Here is an 18567-nt window from a genome sequence, read left to right as displayed (position 1 = left end):
AAGCCTTGTATGTGGTGAGGAGCTCAGGTGTGCCGAGGAAGGACTTCGCGCGACGGAGGATGCCCAGTCGGCGACTGGCTTTGGAGGCCAGCTTGGAAATGTGGTTTTCCCAAGAAAGATCATGGCAGATAGTGAGACCAAAAAGCTTGAGCGACAGAACTTCTTGGAGAGGATTGTTGAGAAAGTAGATGGGAGCGTTGTCCAGTCGATCTTTTCGGAGAGACATAGTAAGAGTGTGAGATTTGTCAGGATTGAAAGACATGTTCCACTTGTTTGACCAGTCTGTGATTTTGTCCAAGTCTTCAGAGAGTGAGGAGGCTGCAGACTGCCGATCTGAGGGCAGAGGAATGGAGCGGCAGAGAGTGGAGTCATCAGCAAAGAGATAGAGAGGATTTTCCAGAGAGTCGGAGAGATCATTGATAAAGACCAGAAAAAGCACAGGGCCCAGAACACTGCCTTGGGGAACTCCAGCCTGAACAGGAAGGGGAGTTCAGAGAAATCCATTCAGGGCCACACGTTGACTACGACCAGAGAGGAAGTCCGCAAGCCATGCATGGAGATTTCCATGGATACCATAGGAGGAGAGTTTGGTGAGCAGAGCTGGGTGCCAGACCGTATCGAAGGCACGTGATATGTCGAGGGAGACAGCTCTGATTTCCTGTTTGGCATTGAGGACCTCCATCCATTGTTGAGACAGCAGAAGCAGCATGTCCAGAGTAGAGTGACCTGGTCTGAAACCAAATTGATGATCAGAGATCAAGCCGTTGGAGAAGAGGAAAGATTTCATATCCAAAGCAATGATGGATTCCATGACTTTGCTGATAATTGGGAGCAGGCTGATTGGTCTGTAGTTGCAAGGATCTGTTTTTGCACCTTTTTGTGTAAAGCGGTAATGTTTGCTGATTTCCAGGATGCTGGCAGATGACATTGAGCAAAAGAGAGGGTGAAAAGGACAGAGAGAGGGTGAGATAGAGCAGCAGAGCAGGATTTTAGGACCCGTGGGCTGATGCCGTCTTTCCCTCGTGGTTGTCAGCTCTTTCACGAGCCTCGATTCAGTATAAACCCCCCCCCCCCCCCCCACCACCCCACCCAACCCCATATACCTCCTCAGACCCCAATTTTTCTAATCCCTTGTGTTACGTGCTCCCCCCTTGTGTTACGTGTTGTACCTCCGAGCCCCGAGAGGAGTCATGGCAGAAAGATGTGTTATTCTGTGTGTCAAAGATCAATGGTGAAACCACACCAATTGTTCCCAACAAACAAGTATTGTATTAAGGTCACACAAGAATAACAGTACAATAACAATATTAATCAATTGTACAACCAATATCTCATTCCTATGATGGTACCATCAGTTTCGTACAATATAACTCACTGTGCTCCAAGTGAGCGAAAAGAACATTCCCCAATGTCTCTATCCCGGCATCAAGCCAAAGTCGATCTACGCTCCAGTGATCGTCAGAACGATGTCGTATCGACCAGAATCCCGTTCGATTGACAGTCACACTGCCAAAGATAGGCAAAGGTACCCTCAAGAGGCGACTGGGAAATCACACCTTCGGGTATGGATGTTCATCGGCTCCCCACACGGCGAACCGCAAATTCCCACTCGAAATCCACGTTACACACACACACACCAGGTTAACGGCTGGACGCGTTGAAATGGTTGAAGCGAGGTGAAAAACCTGGAGCGATCCGAAATCAGGCGCGAGGCAAAATGGCCAACGGTCCGTTCTCGAGACGTAACGACACTCCAATGATTCTCTTCGGAATCAACCGCAAAACCTGTCACGCAGGTTAATCTGTCACAGCGATAACCACTCTGTCGCAGGAATCCCTTTCCCAGGAAACCCCAAAGTTCGCTAGTGACCCCCGTTCGCCAGCGTTTGCTCCAAAACCTCAACGCAGCTCGGCTCCTTCTCCGACCTCACTCGCTCCGCCTCCTTTTTCTCTCCTTTCCTTCTTCTTCTCCCTCTTCTTCTTCCTCGTCCGGTTCCCGGTCCGGTTTCCGGTTTCTTTTAAAACACTAACTTTTTTTACCTTTTGAAAACAGTAATCTCCAATTCACTTAAACGATAACAATAATAGTACATGGAACCAACAATGTTTACAGTGGATGAGAACCACAACAACGGAAGTGACGAATCCGTAACACTTGAACAAACATTGGTACAGCATGGGTGGTGAAGGTTGTGGTCAAGTTTCATCGAAATTGTGTGTGTAGTTTCAGCGAAGAAAGCAAATACCTATTTTGGGGTGTCAAACCTGGACCCACTTTGACTCCCCGTAGATTCCCCTCGGACTTCGATTTTCTTAGTGCCGTGAACAATCTTCAGTACATCATAGGGGATGAAGGTTGTGGTCAAGTTTCAGCGAAATTGTGTGTGTTGTTTAAAAAATAAATGGGAAATTCCTATTTTGGAGGATCAAACCTGGATCCACTTTGACACCGGTAGACCCCCTTAGACCCCAAAGTTTTTAATGCCGTGAACAAACTTTAGTCACAACACAACAAATATAATTTGTGCCAAATTTGGTCACAATCCCTTCAGCAGTTTCAGAGAAGAAGTTTCAAGTGTTTACGGATGGACTGACGGACTTACAGACGGATGACGCGCCATCGCATAAGCTCACCTGAACTTCGTTCCAGGTGAGCTAAAAATGTGAGGTGTGTATGTAAAACATCACCCGGAAGCGTCAAGAGGCAAGTCGTCTACAGCTCTTTATAGTCATGATGCTCTTTCTGAATCATGGTAGATGATTTCCGAATTTTTGAAGGAAAAGGAAGAAATACAAGTGTCCGTCAATAGTGGCCATCTTCCCATGCCAAGGACCTCTTGGCTCATTCGCTCTCGTGCCTCTGCCTCGTGCTCAACCAGTTGTTGCGCCATTCACCCAGCAATCTGGCGCAGCTAGTCTTGGCTTCAGCGTAACTTGTACTGGCTCCAGCGCAGATTGCAACGATGGTCAATACTCGATGGCACAAACAGGCAAGCAGGCTGTCTCTTGGTCCCCAACGCGTTTCAACTGCGTCAAACAGTCTGGCATTCCGCCTTGTTCATGGGAGGTGGAGTTCCTGGGAGCTAAGGTCGTGGCTTGCCCTTTGACATGTGACAGCGCGTCCTCATTGGTGCACTCACCAGCCAATGCCTCCTTCGCTGTCAATCATCTCAGAGTCTGAGTCTTCCCCCGAGTCGACTTCTTCCTCATCGGGTTTTCTCGCCCAACGATCTTTCCCACCCGGTGCATTTGAAAAGCAGGAATGTTATCTCCTCTATCGTCTGAAATGTGGTTGTGTGTGTGCTGTGTCTTATAATGTGGTTTGTGTGTTGCTGTAAGAAAGGGTTAATAAAAGAAACAAAGGGAATTTGTTACCAACAACGGAGGTTGTACCTGATATGTACTTGAAGAATGTTAAATCGTAATTTTGGGAATAGAAGGAACCTAATTGACCTGTGTGATGTGTGAAATGGTAACCACTATATATGAGCCATGAATACAAAAGGACTGAAAGGAGAATAAAGGAAGACCAGGAGGAGTATAGAAGACGAGGAAGAAGACCTATCTAAACCCACACAACGCATCTATCCCATTTCCCTTTCGACAACGGGTGGGGACCTATCTGAGCACAGATATTAACGGTACAACTGACTAGGGAGCTCTACGTGTCATGGAAGTTTGTTCACCTGGGGCCGCCAGTTTCATAACCGTCACAATACCTTTAAAAGCACGATGTGAAAAGTGTGGCACGAAGTTGTAAACCAAAACATAAGTACAGCTTGTTTGAATGTGAGAAATAAAAGTAATGCATCTGAGAAAACCTGTCCTATAAACAAAAAACCCTGAAGCGAATGGTGAAACAGTTTGCCAGAAACCACTGGGGTTAAAGTCATACCCGAAATGCACCCCAGATGTAAACCTTCCCAGAAGGCGTGAGTGCGGCAGTGTGGCTGTCCCCGGCTGACAGCAGCGCGATATTTTCCGAGATCTCCACGATGCAGGGTCTCGCCTCCTCCTCCTCGTCGGTGGTAAGCCTGCCCAACGCACCCTCATCGTTGCAACCGAAAGTGTAAACCTTCCAGAGAGTAGAACGAAAAATAGCAGGTGAGCATCCGCTACTTATTTGTTGCAAGGCCAAATCACCCACTTTCACTACTCACCTTCCCACTGACCCCCAGGCAGGCAGTGTGCATGCCTCCTGCTACGACCTGCACAGCCAACTCAGGCAAATTGACCAGGCCTGGTCTACGGCGCAGCAACACTGTGGACCCAAGGCCAAGCTGGCCCACATCTCCTTGACCCAAGGTCAGAACTGTGCCCGGCACATCGCCATGAAATGCATGTGAAGCTGCAAGGAGTCGGCAAAAAACAGTGGCATGATCGGATCAGATGTTTAATGTTGCGACCTATATCCTGAATGATCCGTTAACCCGATAAAGCAAGGAGGGAGGATAATTCTAAGTGGCAAGTGAGGAACGATTCATGGAAGTTTGTGAGTCTTCCTCGTTCTTCTTTCACATCATTTATTTTGGAAAATGAAAGGCTGCTGGGGAGCATCATTGGCTGAGGGCATGGCTGTGCCACTGATGCAATGCCCTCTGCTGATTATGGCAGGAAATTGCAACTTCTTCAGGGTGCTGGCGATAGCTCGCCAACTCTTCACGAAGGACACCGTGCAATCTTTAATGTCCACCCACTAATGCTGGCAGATGATGCCACTTTAACGTCCATCTGAGGGATGGCACACACATTGATGAATCACCCAGCCTGCAAAACACCGGGATGACAGTTTATAGCTCGGTTTGGATTCAAACCCAGTTTATGAGTGACCGCAATGGGATTATTTGTGGCAAAGTAATTCTCATAATTTACGTCAGTTAGATTTCTCATTTACAAAAATAAAGAAAATGCAGGGAAATAACTAGAACGGCACTCAGTAGAGAGCATACCTCCACCTGGTTGGCCATATCACTCAATGGTGAAGAATCACTTAAAAATTATACTAGCTGGATCCGGATTCGGATCTTCACCAACATTGAATTGATTCTTCCTTGTCACACACACAACCTGTCCAACAAGTTTCGTCCAAATCCATCCATAACTTTTTGAGATATCCTGCTATGTATCGTTTTTGGCCCTATCTCCCAATGGTGAAGAATCACTTAAGAAATTAAATAATTCTCATATCCAAATCCATATTCCGATCTTCACCAAAATCGAATCGAATCGTCCTTGACAGACACCCACCGGTCCACCGAGTTTCGTCCAAATCCATCCACAACTTTTTGAGATATCCTGCTACGTATCGTTTTTCGCCCCATCTCCCAATGGTGAAGAAGCACTTTAAAAATTCTAGTAGCCGGATCCGAATCCGGATCTTCACCAAAATCGAATCGTTTCGTCCTTGTCACATGCACTACATCTCTGCCAAATTTCGTCCGAATCCGTCCACGACTTTTTGAGATATTTTGTTCACAAACGGAGGGACAGAAACGGACAGACAGACAGGGGTGAAAACATAACCTCCATCCACCTTTGGTGGCGGAGGTAATACGTAAAAACGAATAAAGAGAAAAAGAAGAGCAAATTAGCAAATCATGGAGTTTCACCTTTTATCCTTTTTGCCGTGTCATTCTTCAACGGCGTGTCATTCACCGAAACACTTGTCCGCTTTGGTGGTCGTCCTCGCTTCCCTGGCATTTCTCTTATTCACTTTTCTCTGGTCCTGTCCTTATTTTTCTCTTTACCTGGCCGACGAAGGAAAAACAAACAAAAAAAAAGCTTAATTTCCCCTAATCTCTGTACATACTTAATTTCCCCTAAAAAACAAAAATTACCCCCATAATCTCTGTACTCCGGACAAGATTATAGCCAAAGGGGGTGAACGTGCTGTTTATATTGGCGGCTTGTTAAGTTTGCCTCCAGAGATCACTGGTGATACCTGGTATAGCCAACTCGTAATATTAGCCAAATGATAGCACTTGAAATTTTGCCTCATAATGAAAACAATGTTTTTTGGGTTGTTTTTTTCCAAAAAGCGGGACACCATGGGCACCAACAAGAAACACTTAATGTTTCACTTAAACTCAAGAAACACTTAAACTCCAGGAACCTTAAAAAAAAAAACAAGACATGAAGGAGGAAGTTCACTGAAGGAAGGAAGTGGAAGAGGTACCACTGCCAACTTCCACCGCTTCCATAAGAGAATTATTTTTATTTAAATGTTTGGTAATTGTTTGTTATTTATACGTATTTGTACTTGAATATAATTGTTATAAATAAAAAGGATAGAGCAAAGGGGGGCATTAAGCTCCAGGGGGCATTAGGCTCCACTACATTGTAAATGCATTATATTTACCTTCAAGATTTACAATGTAGTGGAGCCTAATTCCCCCTGGAGCTTAATGCCCCCCTTTGCCCTAATAGGTAAAAATGGACTTGTAATACTTCAAGTGGTGCCGACCACTTATTCCATTAATTCTTATGATAAAAACTGCTTTGATTTTCATCGTTTCGATATTCTTCGCACTTTTCAGAAATAACGGGGAGTGTCGTTGAAGCTGAAGGGAAAGGTGTATGCTGCATGTGTGAGAAGTGTTATGATTTATGGGAGCGCGACATGGGTCATCAACGTAGAGCAGCAACGAAGGCTGGAAAGGGTGGAAATGCGAATGGTTCGGTAGATGTGCAGAGTATCGTTGAGAGAGAAGAAGACAAATGATGAATTGCGAAAGATGATGGGAATAGAGCCTGTGATTGATGCTGTGAAGAGGAACAGGTTGAGATGGTTTGGTCATGTGTTGAGGAAGGATGAAAGTGACTGGTTGAGAAGAGTGATGGAAATGAATGTAGAAGGAAGTCGAGGACGGGGAAGACCGAGAAAGACTTGGCTAAAGATGGTGGAAGAAGAAATGCGGGCAAGGGGGTTAACAAGGAGAGATGCAGAAAATAGGGCAAAATGGAGAAGATTGTCATGGGGACCGCAAGGCTAACCCCCGCTCTAGCAGGGAAAATGGCCTTAAAATGCATGTTGTTGCTGTTGTTGTTGTTGTTTTTCAGAAATGCATCCCCGATGTAAACCAGGGTCTAACAGTATTGGGGTTTACGGAAGAATAGAAATTTGAAACCAAAAACAAGACATGTTTGAAACAGTCACAACTTCAGGTGTATATACTACAATTGTGAAGGCTCATATGGATCTGCATCCGCAGACAGGTAGAACAATTGATGAAATAAACAGGACGTCGGTTGAGGTATGCTAACCTCCGTTTGTCGAGGTACGATGACCGTCCCTTCATTCCCACGGAGGTTAGCATACCTCAATGGACACCTGTCGATTTCATCCATTGTATATACCATAATCTACCTGCATTTTAAAGCTTAAATGCACTTGCTATTGGAAAGGGACCTCTTCATTTATGATCGACGTAAAACCTCAGAATTGTTGCGTGTTTAGATGACAAGTTTCAACTACTGGATCAAAGTGTATTTAAAAATAAAGTTTGGGAGAAGACCAACCAATGATAAATAACCACCTACCAAGTAAGAATTACTTTGGATTAGAACGGCAACTGCCAAGGTTTTGGATCACCAGTCTCACCCTTGCCTGCAAGCACAACAAAGAAGAAGAAGAACAGGTGCAGGTCAAACAGAAACAAATGCACGGGGAGAACTTGGCATTGGCACTCAATCCTCAGAGCAGCACCTGTCATGTGTTGTCATTGCACTGGACAAATAACATGAGCAACGCTGCACTATCAAGACATCTTTCTTTAACCATCTATGTCATTTTGCCACTACAAATAGCATGAACTTTTATTTATACCTGTATATGACAGGAACATATTCAGTACAAACATTAATTACTCTGTATCTAGCAAAGAGAAACACAGCTTGATGGCTCCTGGGATTATAATCCAACGAGGGATGGACGACAACCAATACACATACACACAAACACACACACACGAACACACACACACGAACGCACGCACGCACGCACGCACGCACGCACACACACACACACACACACACACACACACACACACACACACACACACACACACACACACACAGTTTGTACTAGGTTCGAATTGCAAGCTTAGCTCACGCCTCGCGATAACGTGATCCAAGTTTCAGATAAAATGCCATATTTTAATGCTTTTGTTTCAATGACCTTTGTCTTTATGCAAAACTAGCACTAGCAGACATCCCCACGTGGCTGACGAGTTTTTTGTTGTTGTATAAATGAAAATGTACTCACCGTTGTTAAATACCACTCCAACTTACAAAGCACACAATTCCAACACAAATATAACAGAGATAGACAGAGAAACAGAAAAGATGACCTACACTTACAGTGATAAAAACGTGGCTTCGCGTACGTTTCTGCCGGACTTCCCGCCACGACGTCCGAAGATCTGGCACTGGCACATAACGCCGGAAGTGATCCCCTCAAAAAAAGAAAAAAAGAAGATATCCTCACAATTAAAAACTAAAACGAAATGTCCTTTGGGTTTATCATACCGGGTGATATTTTTCATTTAGCACTATTAATATTAATTATTATTATTATTTTCCCACGGCCTTACCAGAATCTTCATGAAATCGCGTGACTAGCTTTTACAAATCGCTCCACACGATAACATTTGCTTTTTTCACCTTCAAAATATTTATTTATTTTCACCTGATTCCCTTATAATATGCAGAACAATGCGGGTACCTTAATTATCATATCCAAGGAATTATTATTTAGTCAAAACCACGTATTCTGCGATTTAATCGAAAGATTATATTACACAGTAAATTATTATTTTAAGGTAAACTGAATTCAGCGTGTATTCTTATTGTATTCTTTTTCTTTCAGCGTAAAGATATAAACACCTTATGAGTAAGGGTTTTAAAAAGAACCGATGGATAATTGAACGGTGTATAAGCGAAGGATGGCTTGGTTGGATTGTGATGTTTTTTGGATCTGAACGATAGAAAAACAAATATTTTATAACTATGGCCAATTTATTTATACAAAAGTACTTATCTCAAAATTTATATCGCAAAATGAGAGAAATAAAATTATGGGTTATGGGTTAGAGGTTATACTTGACTAATTGACTTGCCGTCACTGACGGCGTCAGTCGGGCTCCATCTTGTTTGTGGTACAGTTGGTCTGGTTTAGGGGTCTATAATTTGACGTCTGTCTATTCAGCTTTGTATCACCTTCACAGGTCTTCGCTTCAAGCATCATGAGTGACAGATACAACATCCACAGCCAGCTGGAACATTTGCAGTCCAAGTACATCGGGACGGGACACGCCGATACGACACGCTTCGAGTGGTTGGTAAACCAGCACAGAGATTCGTACGCTTCGTACATGGGTCACTTCGACTTGCTGAGTCTTTTCGCCATCGCTGAAGGCGAGAGTCGCGCTCGCGTCCGCTTTAACCTCATGGAAAAAATGCTGCAACCTTGCGGACCGCCTCCGAAAAAGCTTGACGACTAAAGCATGAAGAGCGTTGGAGGAGGAGGGGTGAGAGTGTGGTCTGGGGATTGAACACGAAAGGTTTGAGTGGAGTCAGCTTCGATCATAGGATACAATGCAAAGTTAGTTACACAAGACAGTATTAATGCCAGAGTCCCGGATGATGCACGGACGGAGACCATCCCTCCCTACAATCCCCCCACCCCCCTCATCCCCCTGGCTGAAGGACTGGGACCGCCCGCCAGCTGATGGACCTGGTTGATGGACGGAGACGCCCCCTCTCCCCCGGTTGATAATGATGGACGGGGACCGCACCCTGGCTGTTGGATGGGGACCACCCCTCGGCTGATGGACGGGGACCACCCCCCGGCTGATGGACGGGGACCATCCCCCGGCTGATGGACGGGGACCACCCCCCGGCTGATGGACGGGGACCACCCCCCGGCTGATGGACGGGGACCACCCCCCGGCTGATGGACGGGGATCGTTCTCCGGCTGATGTACAGGGACCGCCCTGGGGACCGCCGCCCCCCCCCCCCACCCCCTCCCACGGCAGATGTACGGGGACCACTCCCAACTGATGGACCCGGTTGATGGACGGAGTCCTCCCCCCCACCCCCTGCTGATGTACGAGGACTGCCCCCCCCCCCCCCAGCTGACCAGCTGATGGAAGGGGACCATATACCCCCTGCTGATGGACGGGCATTGCCCCCACCCCACCCCCCTCACACCGGCATCTGTCCCTTTACCTCATGGATACATTTGTCAATACTGTGGTCCAATACTCAACCCGTGAATGACTACTCATTGAGCCTCACTTTGAGATTACCCACCTCCCCCCTTCCCTCTCCCCCCACACCCCTCACTACCCCACCCCCCTCACTACCCCACATTAAGGAATCTCCCTTTGCCTGGATCTCTCCAGATGAATCTGCCTTTGCCTGGATCTCTCCAGATGAATCTCCCTTTGCCCGGATTTCTCCAGATGAATCTGCCTTTGCCTGGATCTCTCCAGATGAATCTGCCTTTGCTCGGATCTCTCCAGATGAATCTCCCTTTGCCCGGATCTCTCCAGATGAATCTCCCTTTGCTCGGATCTCTCCAGATGAATCTCTTTGCTCAGATCTCCAGATGAATCTCCCTCTTCCCTCACCTGTGTTATTTTATGTTTATGGTGGTAGCTTCTTACTCATTATGGAATTCCAAGCATGTTGAATGACATTTATTTTCCTTTTTTTTCCGGGAATAACAATGTGACTTGAGCGTTGCATAATTGAGTAATTTGAGGAACGACCTTTTTATTTATGGTTCGGTGTTATCCTCCTTGTTGTTTATGGTTCGGTGTTGTCCTTCGTGACTAATCTTTGCCTTGTTCCCATTGCTTTTTCAGGTAGAAAGCCGTCCTTGTGAGCCTCCAATGAGAATTAATTGACATTTAATGTTTATACCTGTTTATTAAAAGTGTACTTTCCCCGACATGTTTTTGTGTAATCGCTGTCTACACCTACATTCATTCTGATGTATATTTAAAGGAAAGATGAACTGTATTAAAAATTGTGAAATTTACCTCAAAGATGATGCGGCGTTACGACGAGGATACTTGACTGGCACACCTGAGGAGGTGAGTTCAGAAGTTCACTTCTAGGCAAAAATCTCCATATTTGCGATTTGGATTTTGAGCACCTAATGGTTAGGACGGTGGTCTTGGGATCCTAAGGTCTTGAGTTTGAATCCCGTTCAGCTGTTGAATTAATACCAGGTGGGGTTGATTCAGCCTGTCATCCTTCCAAGGTCGGCGAAATGAGTACCAGGGTACTGGGTCCTCCCTCAAGGAGGTTGGTGGCAGGATTTGCACTCCGGCCGTCGTAAAAACACCTCATTCTGTAGCGCACACAGTGGTGTCGGGATGGTGCTGAGGAGTCGTCCAAGGACGCAGCGACGTGCTGATCCAGCATACGCTCCCATATATATATTTTGAGCTGCTTTGGCCATGGAGGTATACACACCCAATTCTGAGCTATCTAACCTGGGTTTGAATCATCTGGATTGACCGTGAACTCATCCTTGTACTTTGCCAGCAGGACGATTCGTCCCTCGGATAGACTCTAAACTAGGTGTCCCATCTGCCGGCATTAGGTGATGGAAGTTAAATATCCCACGGTGTCCTTTGACCAGAGTAAGTGAGTTATCACCAGCACCATGAGTCGAGTATCCTGCGTCGGAGTGGTGACACGTCCAGCATTCTCACCCCTAGGTAGCTCTCGCATGTGGAACCAACCTCCCCAGTGTGTTCGTTCCCATTCTTCCCTCCAGGGTTTCAAGACAACTTTTCACCACTACCTCAGGTCATTCCCCATCAGGTCAAACTCATGATCTCTACTGCAAATGACCCCATTCACAAGCACTCCTTTTCCATGCTCTTTTTGGTTGGTTTGTTCTTTTTCTGTTTCATCCCTTTATCCTTATTCTGTTTTTACTGTTAGCTTTTGTGCACCTTGTTCACCCCCATGTGTCCTTTTCCCCCTCTCCTTGATCTCACTCTCAGTTGTACTCTGCTGTTTGTTCTCCCACCCCTCTCCCCATTTATTTTAACCTTCCCTTCTGCTCCATGCATTTATTTATTGGATTCCAGAAATTGAGTAATTATCAGGAGCAAACCTTGTTTGTCTTTGTCAGTCAAATAAGAAAAACCCAGCTCGATCATTATTCATAACCTTGAAGGAGTTGGTAATGTCATGAATCCATCCTTTAAGTCTGATCTAGATATGCCACTTGGTCATGTGCTTGGTTCACTTCCCGTCTGGGAAACTTGGAGGACAATTGAAATGTTCGCTCCGCAAAGGCACTGCCAGCCGTTACTCAAAGAACGAAGAAGAAGAAGAACCATTCCTTTCGCGTGTTCAGACATGGGGCTGCCAAGACAGTTTTCTTGGGTTCGGACAATGCTGGACGGGTCACCGCTTCGGTACTCCGACGCAGGACACTCGAATGGCTCATTTTTCCGACCTCGGAAGGATGGGAAGGTGAGTCAACCCACCTGGTGTAATGTGACGTCAGGCCTCGCCATCCTGTTCGTGAAGACTCGGGCCAAGCTTCTCCCGGCTGACACCACAAGGAAGGTGGCATCATCGTTGCCGGTTGAAGAAGAAGAAGACGTTGTCAAACGACTACGATGGATACGAGGTTTTCAAAGAGAGTAATAAGTGAATTCGCCTTAATTACAAGAACTTCCCCAAACAATGGACCCACGAGCACGGTGTGTGGGCTGATGCTGAACCTGGAATCCCCACATCATAAGCCACGTGGGTTCAATTTGGCGCATTAACAGCCCAACCCGTATATAAGGTCATGGCTCCATCAAAGCCTCTGTATAACAAGCAGTTGGTCGTTATTTCCGATGATCTAGCGCAACCCATATTGTTCCTAATCCACGGCCATACTAACGGTCCCACACACTGACACAGCACACAATCCCTATCTCAATGATGTCCATTCATGACTCCCCCTCCCGCTGGTGACGTCACGCCGTCATGGCGCGTCGTTCGGCGCAGCGACGGCGTCTCTCGGGCTCGGGCCGTGGCCGAACAGCCCCATTGGCCGATGGAGCTTACTTCGCTCCCTGAAAGCTTACGGAGCGGAACGGGACGGGTGTAGAAGCACGGGAAGCGACGAGTCGGACGCGCTGGGCCAGAAGACGGGCCATGCGGCCGGGCCAGTGGTGAGCGGCCCGTTAGCTGCCCGTTTGTTTGTTTTTTATCTAATTTTTTTGCATCGCATCTCGTTCCCTTTCGTTCTTCTTCGCGCTGTGGTTCAGAATCCCGGAATATAGTTCCGCCAAGGCTGCGATCTCGGCAATCGGCTATTGCTTATCGATCCTTGCTGTGTGGAGATCGATGGAGCAATGATTGATGGAGCGGGATGTAGATGGTGAATAACACCACCCAGCGGGTCATCGACCCCACGTGGATGAGTGTGTACGAGAGCGGGGTGCGTGCCAGCTATGCGCTCGTAAGTCGTCGGTGTGCGTTTCGTGGGAGGTGTAGCTCACCTGTTGATTGCTTGGAGGAGGTTTCGTCTGACTGATCGACCTTTGGCTATGTGTTTATCTTAACACGACAATGTTGTCATCTCTGGGCAGTACGTCATAATTGTTGTGACGTAAATTTCCAATCCAGGCACTAATTTGACATATTGCTGATTAAACGATACTTTGCGAAATAGTGAACTATCGAAGCAAGAAAACTTCTATACAAGAAAAAGCCATTTCCTTCCATCTTGCCCTTACTACAGTTCACCTTTTACCTGAGAAAGGTAGCACACATAAAATATGGATGATCAATGTGTCCGTGGCCCAACCTTAAGGAAGAACAATCAGGGTGTTGCTCAATTAACTTGTTAAAAGTGTTGCAGAAATTAATGTATAAAAGTAATAATTGTTGTTGAATTCTTTACATCAATGTCTCGCCACCTGAGCACCTCCACCCCTCATCCTCACCCTCTCAAATTAGAAAAAAAACAATAAAATCATATTAGGGACACAACTTCATCATTCCTAAAATATATCACCTAGGGATTAAGGGATGTTTCAAAATAAGGAATTCTCGCCAGGGAATATCCATCTCAGATTGAGAAGAAGAAGAAGAAGTAATATTAGGTTAGTTTTTGTTGATACTTAAAAAAAAAAGAAAGAATGGACAAATAGATGCCAAGTTATTGAGACACAATGGCATACAAAATCCATTGTGTGTTTTTTGTCTTCCCAAGTTAATCACATGCGGTATACTATATTGCTTTTACAATACCGGACTTTCATAATGACATGAGAATGTCAAACAAAGTCTTTAGCGCTTGTGCTGTGTGTGCGGCTTCAGTGACGCGGTTGTGCTCACTGGACTTGCCGTCCAAGCGTGAAATATGTGATTCAAATGGTCTTTTTAACATTATTTATAGCATTTCGACGAAAGAGTGGCAATTTCAAAATGGTTAACCACAATTGTTCTCTTCCTGAATGCAAAGCAGACTCAGCAGAGGTGTAGCTAGAGATTTTGGGGGCCCGAGAGGGCTTGACTCCTTGAGGGGCCCCCTCCAACATTTGGTGAGGTTTGATGAAAAATGGAAAAAATTGCAACAATAAAGCTTTTTTTATTTGAATTTCAACTTGAACTGAAAATTTGAAAATACGGTAGCTTCCTCATGCCACCAAAACGAGACAAAATGAAATAATAACACAAGTAAAAAACATCAGTTGTACACTTTTTTTGGAAAACCACATAACAGCAAAGAGTTACAATGAGTATATCAGTTCATCTTCATATTGCCTCCCGTCGTGCTTTCTTTGCAGCAAAATCATCCATCACATCATTGATATCAATTTTATCCAATAAGTCTGACTCAACCGACATCAGAACCAAGCTGCTGAGCCTGTCTTGGGCCATTGTGCGCCCATTGGTGGGCCCCCTCCATTGGGGGCCCAGGGGGAATTGTTAAATAGCCCCCCCTCATCCTGCCCCCCACCCCCCCCTTAGATACACCACTGAGACTCAGAGAATAAGAATATAGGATATACCATAAATATCCGTGGATGAGAGATGTCGAGTTCGCACCATTTTCTGTTGGTTAAAGTGAGCGGTGGCAGTGCATACAACACACACACACACACACACACACACACACACACACACACACACACACACACACACACACACATGGAAGGAAGGACTCTTCTCCTTTTACCAATAGATGCAAAAATCTTGTATAATTTATCTTGTGGGCCAGAACCAAAGAAAGAATATACACTGAACAACAGCCCACACAGCCTATACAGCTCCCACTCTTGATCTCTTCACCCTCCTACCCCTCCCCCCATTCCTCCAAAACATGATTAATAGTAAATGTCATTTTAAATTTACGCTGTGCACCAACAAGCCCCAAATATGACCTTTCTATCCATGTTAAGAAGCACTCAAATTGGATACGGGTCTACCTGAATGTTGGGAATGATGGCATCAGCTTTCCGATTGCAGACGTCCGTCGTCCATCAAATAAATCTTCACACGAGGTAATCCCAAAATGTTCCACTCACTGATCGTGGAGGTCGGGTAAAAAGTGCCAATCCACAGGTCTTGCATGGGCCCACATCGTCAGGAGGTTTTGGAGTACGGGCTGCAAGATATCAACTTTCTGGGCGAGTTGATCATAAAGGTCTCCAAATCTTTAATTGTGCAGAATCTGTAATTGGCCTTGAGTGGGGTCAAAAGGTCAAATATCAAAAAAAAAAATCCGGCTACATTTATAACATGCTTTAATGAAACTTTGTATATGCAATCAACATTGAGGGCTGCATGGAATACAGAAATACTTTTAGGATTTGACCTCTATTCATGTTTACGGTCACCAGGATTAAAACAGAAGATTTTTTTAAATCAAAATTTGATATTGAGTCATTCCTCGTGGAACTTTGCTTTAGGTGGGAAGTGTGGGTATTTGCGATGGTACACCATCAACTTCGCTCTAGTTCATTGATTGTTTAGCTTTCAATTTCAAATGTATGCTCAGCAATTTTACCACAGATCAATCAATGTATTGGCACACGAGGCGGGGATACAAAAAGGAACTAGAACAGCACTCAGTCGAGCGCATACCTCGCCATGCTGAACTGCTTATGTTTTATTGCTCACTGATTGGCTGGATCTGCATCCGTACATTAACCAAAATCTATTCGGCTTGTTCTTGTCACCTAAACAACTCATCCACCAAGTTTCTGTCCAAATCCATCCACAACTCTGAGATATTGTGCTATATATCATTTTAGCCCTATCTCTCAATGATGAATAATCACTTTAAAATTATAGTGCAGTATCCGGATCTGGATCTTCACCAAAATCAAATCAATTCGTCCTTGTCACACTCCCAACCTGTCCACCAAGTTTTGCCCAAATCTGTCTATAATGTTTGCGATATCCTGCTCAAAGACAAACAGACAGACAGGGGTGAAAACATAACCTCCATGCACCTTTGGTGGTGGAGGTAATAATGCAATTAATAAACCCAAAAAACCGAAGTACGCACACATGAGCCAACAAACGAATGGTAGATTCATTAAACAAACTATTCCTTTCGGCAAGCATTGAGCGTTCGGGGCATATCTGGCATGCCAACCATGCACGAAACCCGCACAGCCTTTCACACCGGAGTCCATCAATCAAGGTGTGGCCCACCCTTGCGCTTCGCGCTCATTCTATCAATATGGCAGGGATGCGCCCTTTTTGCTGATCCCGTGGCTTTGCGTCAAATCTTGCGCCCGATGGCCTGTTGTTCCCTTTTAAAGAACAAAAGAGACAGATTATAACGGTGAGAACATTTCAAAGGAAATCAAGGGATGGTGGGTTTATACACACATTGGGCAACAGCTTTGTACTCATAAAATGACTCATACTTTATACCACAATTAAATCACCTCATGCTTTTGCCAATACATGCAATATGGGAGATAACTACCCTATACTATGCAAAGTTACCCTCTGGAAGTCATTCCCGCAACAATATCTTTATTCACTCTCATTTCAGGGTTTGTGTTAAAACAAATTATATAGTTTATAAACTATATTATATAATTATATAATTATAATTATTATACTTATAGTATATTATAACTAATATTATATAATAATATATTATAACTTACAGTATAAAACTATATATATTATATATTATATAATTAGTTAATTATACTATATATAATTATATAGAAGGACATATTAAATTATAAAATATTAATAGATTGAAAAATTCCTTCATTCGACAAAGCTTCAATTTCCTTTTTTTGTGCAATTTTCTTTAATAGATGGCGAAGATGTTCCACCAGGAATGACTAATGTCAAATTTTGAGCGAAAAAAAATTCCCCGTTTGGTTCCCCCGCCCCTTGGAGCATGAACTCGCGGTCAAATCCAAAAAATCGTTACATATTTCATGCGTCCCCAATGTTGATTGCATATACAAAGTTTCATTTTTAAAAGTTTTAAAATGTGCTCGTAATTGTATTTTTTGGTATTTGAACTTTTGAACCTGCCCCAGGAGGTAAGGCCAAAAATGAGACTGCACTTGCACTTTCATGCCATGTGGTGATCATAACTATCTAGTTTGATGAATTTCTGCACAACCATTTAGTTGGAGATAGCGTGACGGACAGAGGGACAGACAGAGCCAATTTCAATATCCTTCCATTTTTTATTTTTTTTTCAAAAGGTGTTGGGATAAAACATCTCCAGTTTGTTACTCCCATTTTGGTTTGGGTGGTTCTCTACATGTAAGATATGACTCCGATTCTCAGCTGTTATCTCAATTCCGTTACTAATCGATTCCAGTTCTGTACCTTTTATGTTGCATATTTTATGTTGCACTGGGATGTGTCTCCAATGGAGGTGCTGGCTCAGAAATGGAGGTGCTGGCTCAGAACGTAAAGGAGGGTTTACCGTGGGAGTTGTTGTATGCAGATGATCTGGTGTTGATTGCGGAAAGTATGGATGGACTGAAGGAAAAGATGAACACGTGAAAGGAATGTATGGAGACAAAAGGTCTGAAGGTGAATATCGGAAAGACGAAGGTGATGGCAAGTGGTAAAGCATGTGGTGAGGTGGAAAGAACTGGGAAGTGGCCCTGTGCTGTGTGTAGGAAGGGTGTCGGAGTGAACTCCATTCAGTGTACAATGTGCGCTGAGTGGGTTCATCAAAAATGTAGTGGTCTGAGAGGGTCATTAACCAGTGTGGCAGCTACATTCAAATGTAAGGTGTGCACAGAGGGAGCTGCAGATGGAGGAAATGTTGAGTTGGATCTTGGAGATGGCGTGAAGCTGGAAGGTGTGAAAACATTTTGCTACCTCGGAGACATGCTGAATGGAGAAGGTGGATCAGACTCGGCAACGGTTGCTCGAGTGAGATGTGCATGGAAGAAGTTTCGGGAATTGAGTGGCGTGCTGATGATGAGGGGAGTGTCGTTGAAGCTGAAGGGAAAGGTGTATGCTGCATGTGTGAGAAGTGTTATGATTTATGGGAGCGAGACATGGGTAATGAACGTAGAGCAGCAACGAAG

At 44.8% G+C, this 18567-nt stretch overlaps 3 protein-coding genes across 6 annotated transcripts in view; 2 read left to right on the top strand and 1 right to left on the bottom strand.

Moving 5' to 3' along the window:
* RCC1 (regulator of chromosome condensation 1) overlaps nucleotides 1–8492 on the bottom strand; it is a 47877-nt gene extending 39385 nt beyond the window's left edge. For 2 of the 4 annotated variants that reach the window (XM_068108204.2, XM_068108201.2), the window contains exons 1-5: nucleotides 8359–8492; nucleotides 7540–7606; nucleotides 5610–5747; nucleotides 4161–4348; nucleotides 3896–4075 (exon numbers count right to left, since the gene is read on the bottom strand). In XM_068108204.2, the coding sequence (XP_067964305.1) occupies nucleotides 3896–4075; nucleotides 4161–4348; nucleotides 5610–5700 (459 nt within the window). In that variant the 5' untranslated portion in view covers nucleotides 5701–5747; nucleotides 7540–7606; nucleotides 8359–8492. Of the gene's footprint in view, nucleotides 1–3895; nucleotides 4076–4160; nucleotides 4349–5609; nucleotides 5748–7539; nucleotides 7607–8352 lie in introns of all 4 variants that reach the window. The other 2 variants (XM_078773306.1, XM_068108202.2) reach the window with 2 other exon arrangements.
* A 621-nt stretch (nucleotides 8493–9113) lies between these two features.
* On the top strand, nucleotides 9114–10955 carry SF3B5 (splicing factor 3b subunit 5). The gene has a single exon (XM_068108205.2). It carries the CDS (start codon nucleotides 9243–9245, stop codon nucleotides 9498–9500), a length of 258 nt encoding a protein of 85 aa, XP_067964306.1. The 5' UTR covers nucleotides 9114–9242; the 3' UTR covers nucleotides 9501–10955.
* A 2078-nt stretch (nucleotides 10956–13033) lies between these two features.
* PLAG1 (PLAG1 zinc finger) overlaps nucleotides 13034–18567 on the top strand; it is a 39941-nt gene continuing 34407 nt past the window's right edge. The window contains exon 1 of the mRNA XM_078773305.1: nucleotides 13034–13197. The gene's annotated coding sequence lies outside the window, so the exon portion shown is untranslated. The remainder of the gene's footprint in view (nucleotides 13198–18567) is intronic.

Source organism: Myxine glutinosa, chromosome 2 (genome assembly GCF_964187855.1).
Source record: "Myxine glutinosa chromosome 2, kmMyxGlut1.1, whole genome shotgun sequence".
Classification (NCBI taxonomy): domain Eukaryota; kingdom Metazoa; phylum Chordata; class Myxini; order Myxiniformes; family Myxinidae; genus Myxine; species Myxine glutinosa.
This window is presented reverse-complemented; position numbering and strand designations above follow the sequence as displayed.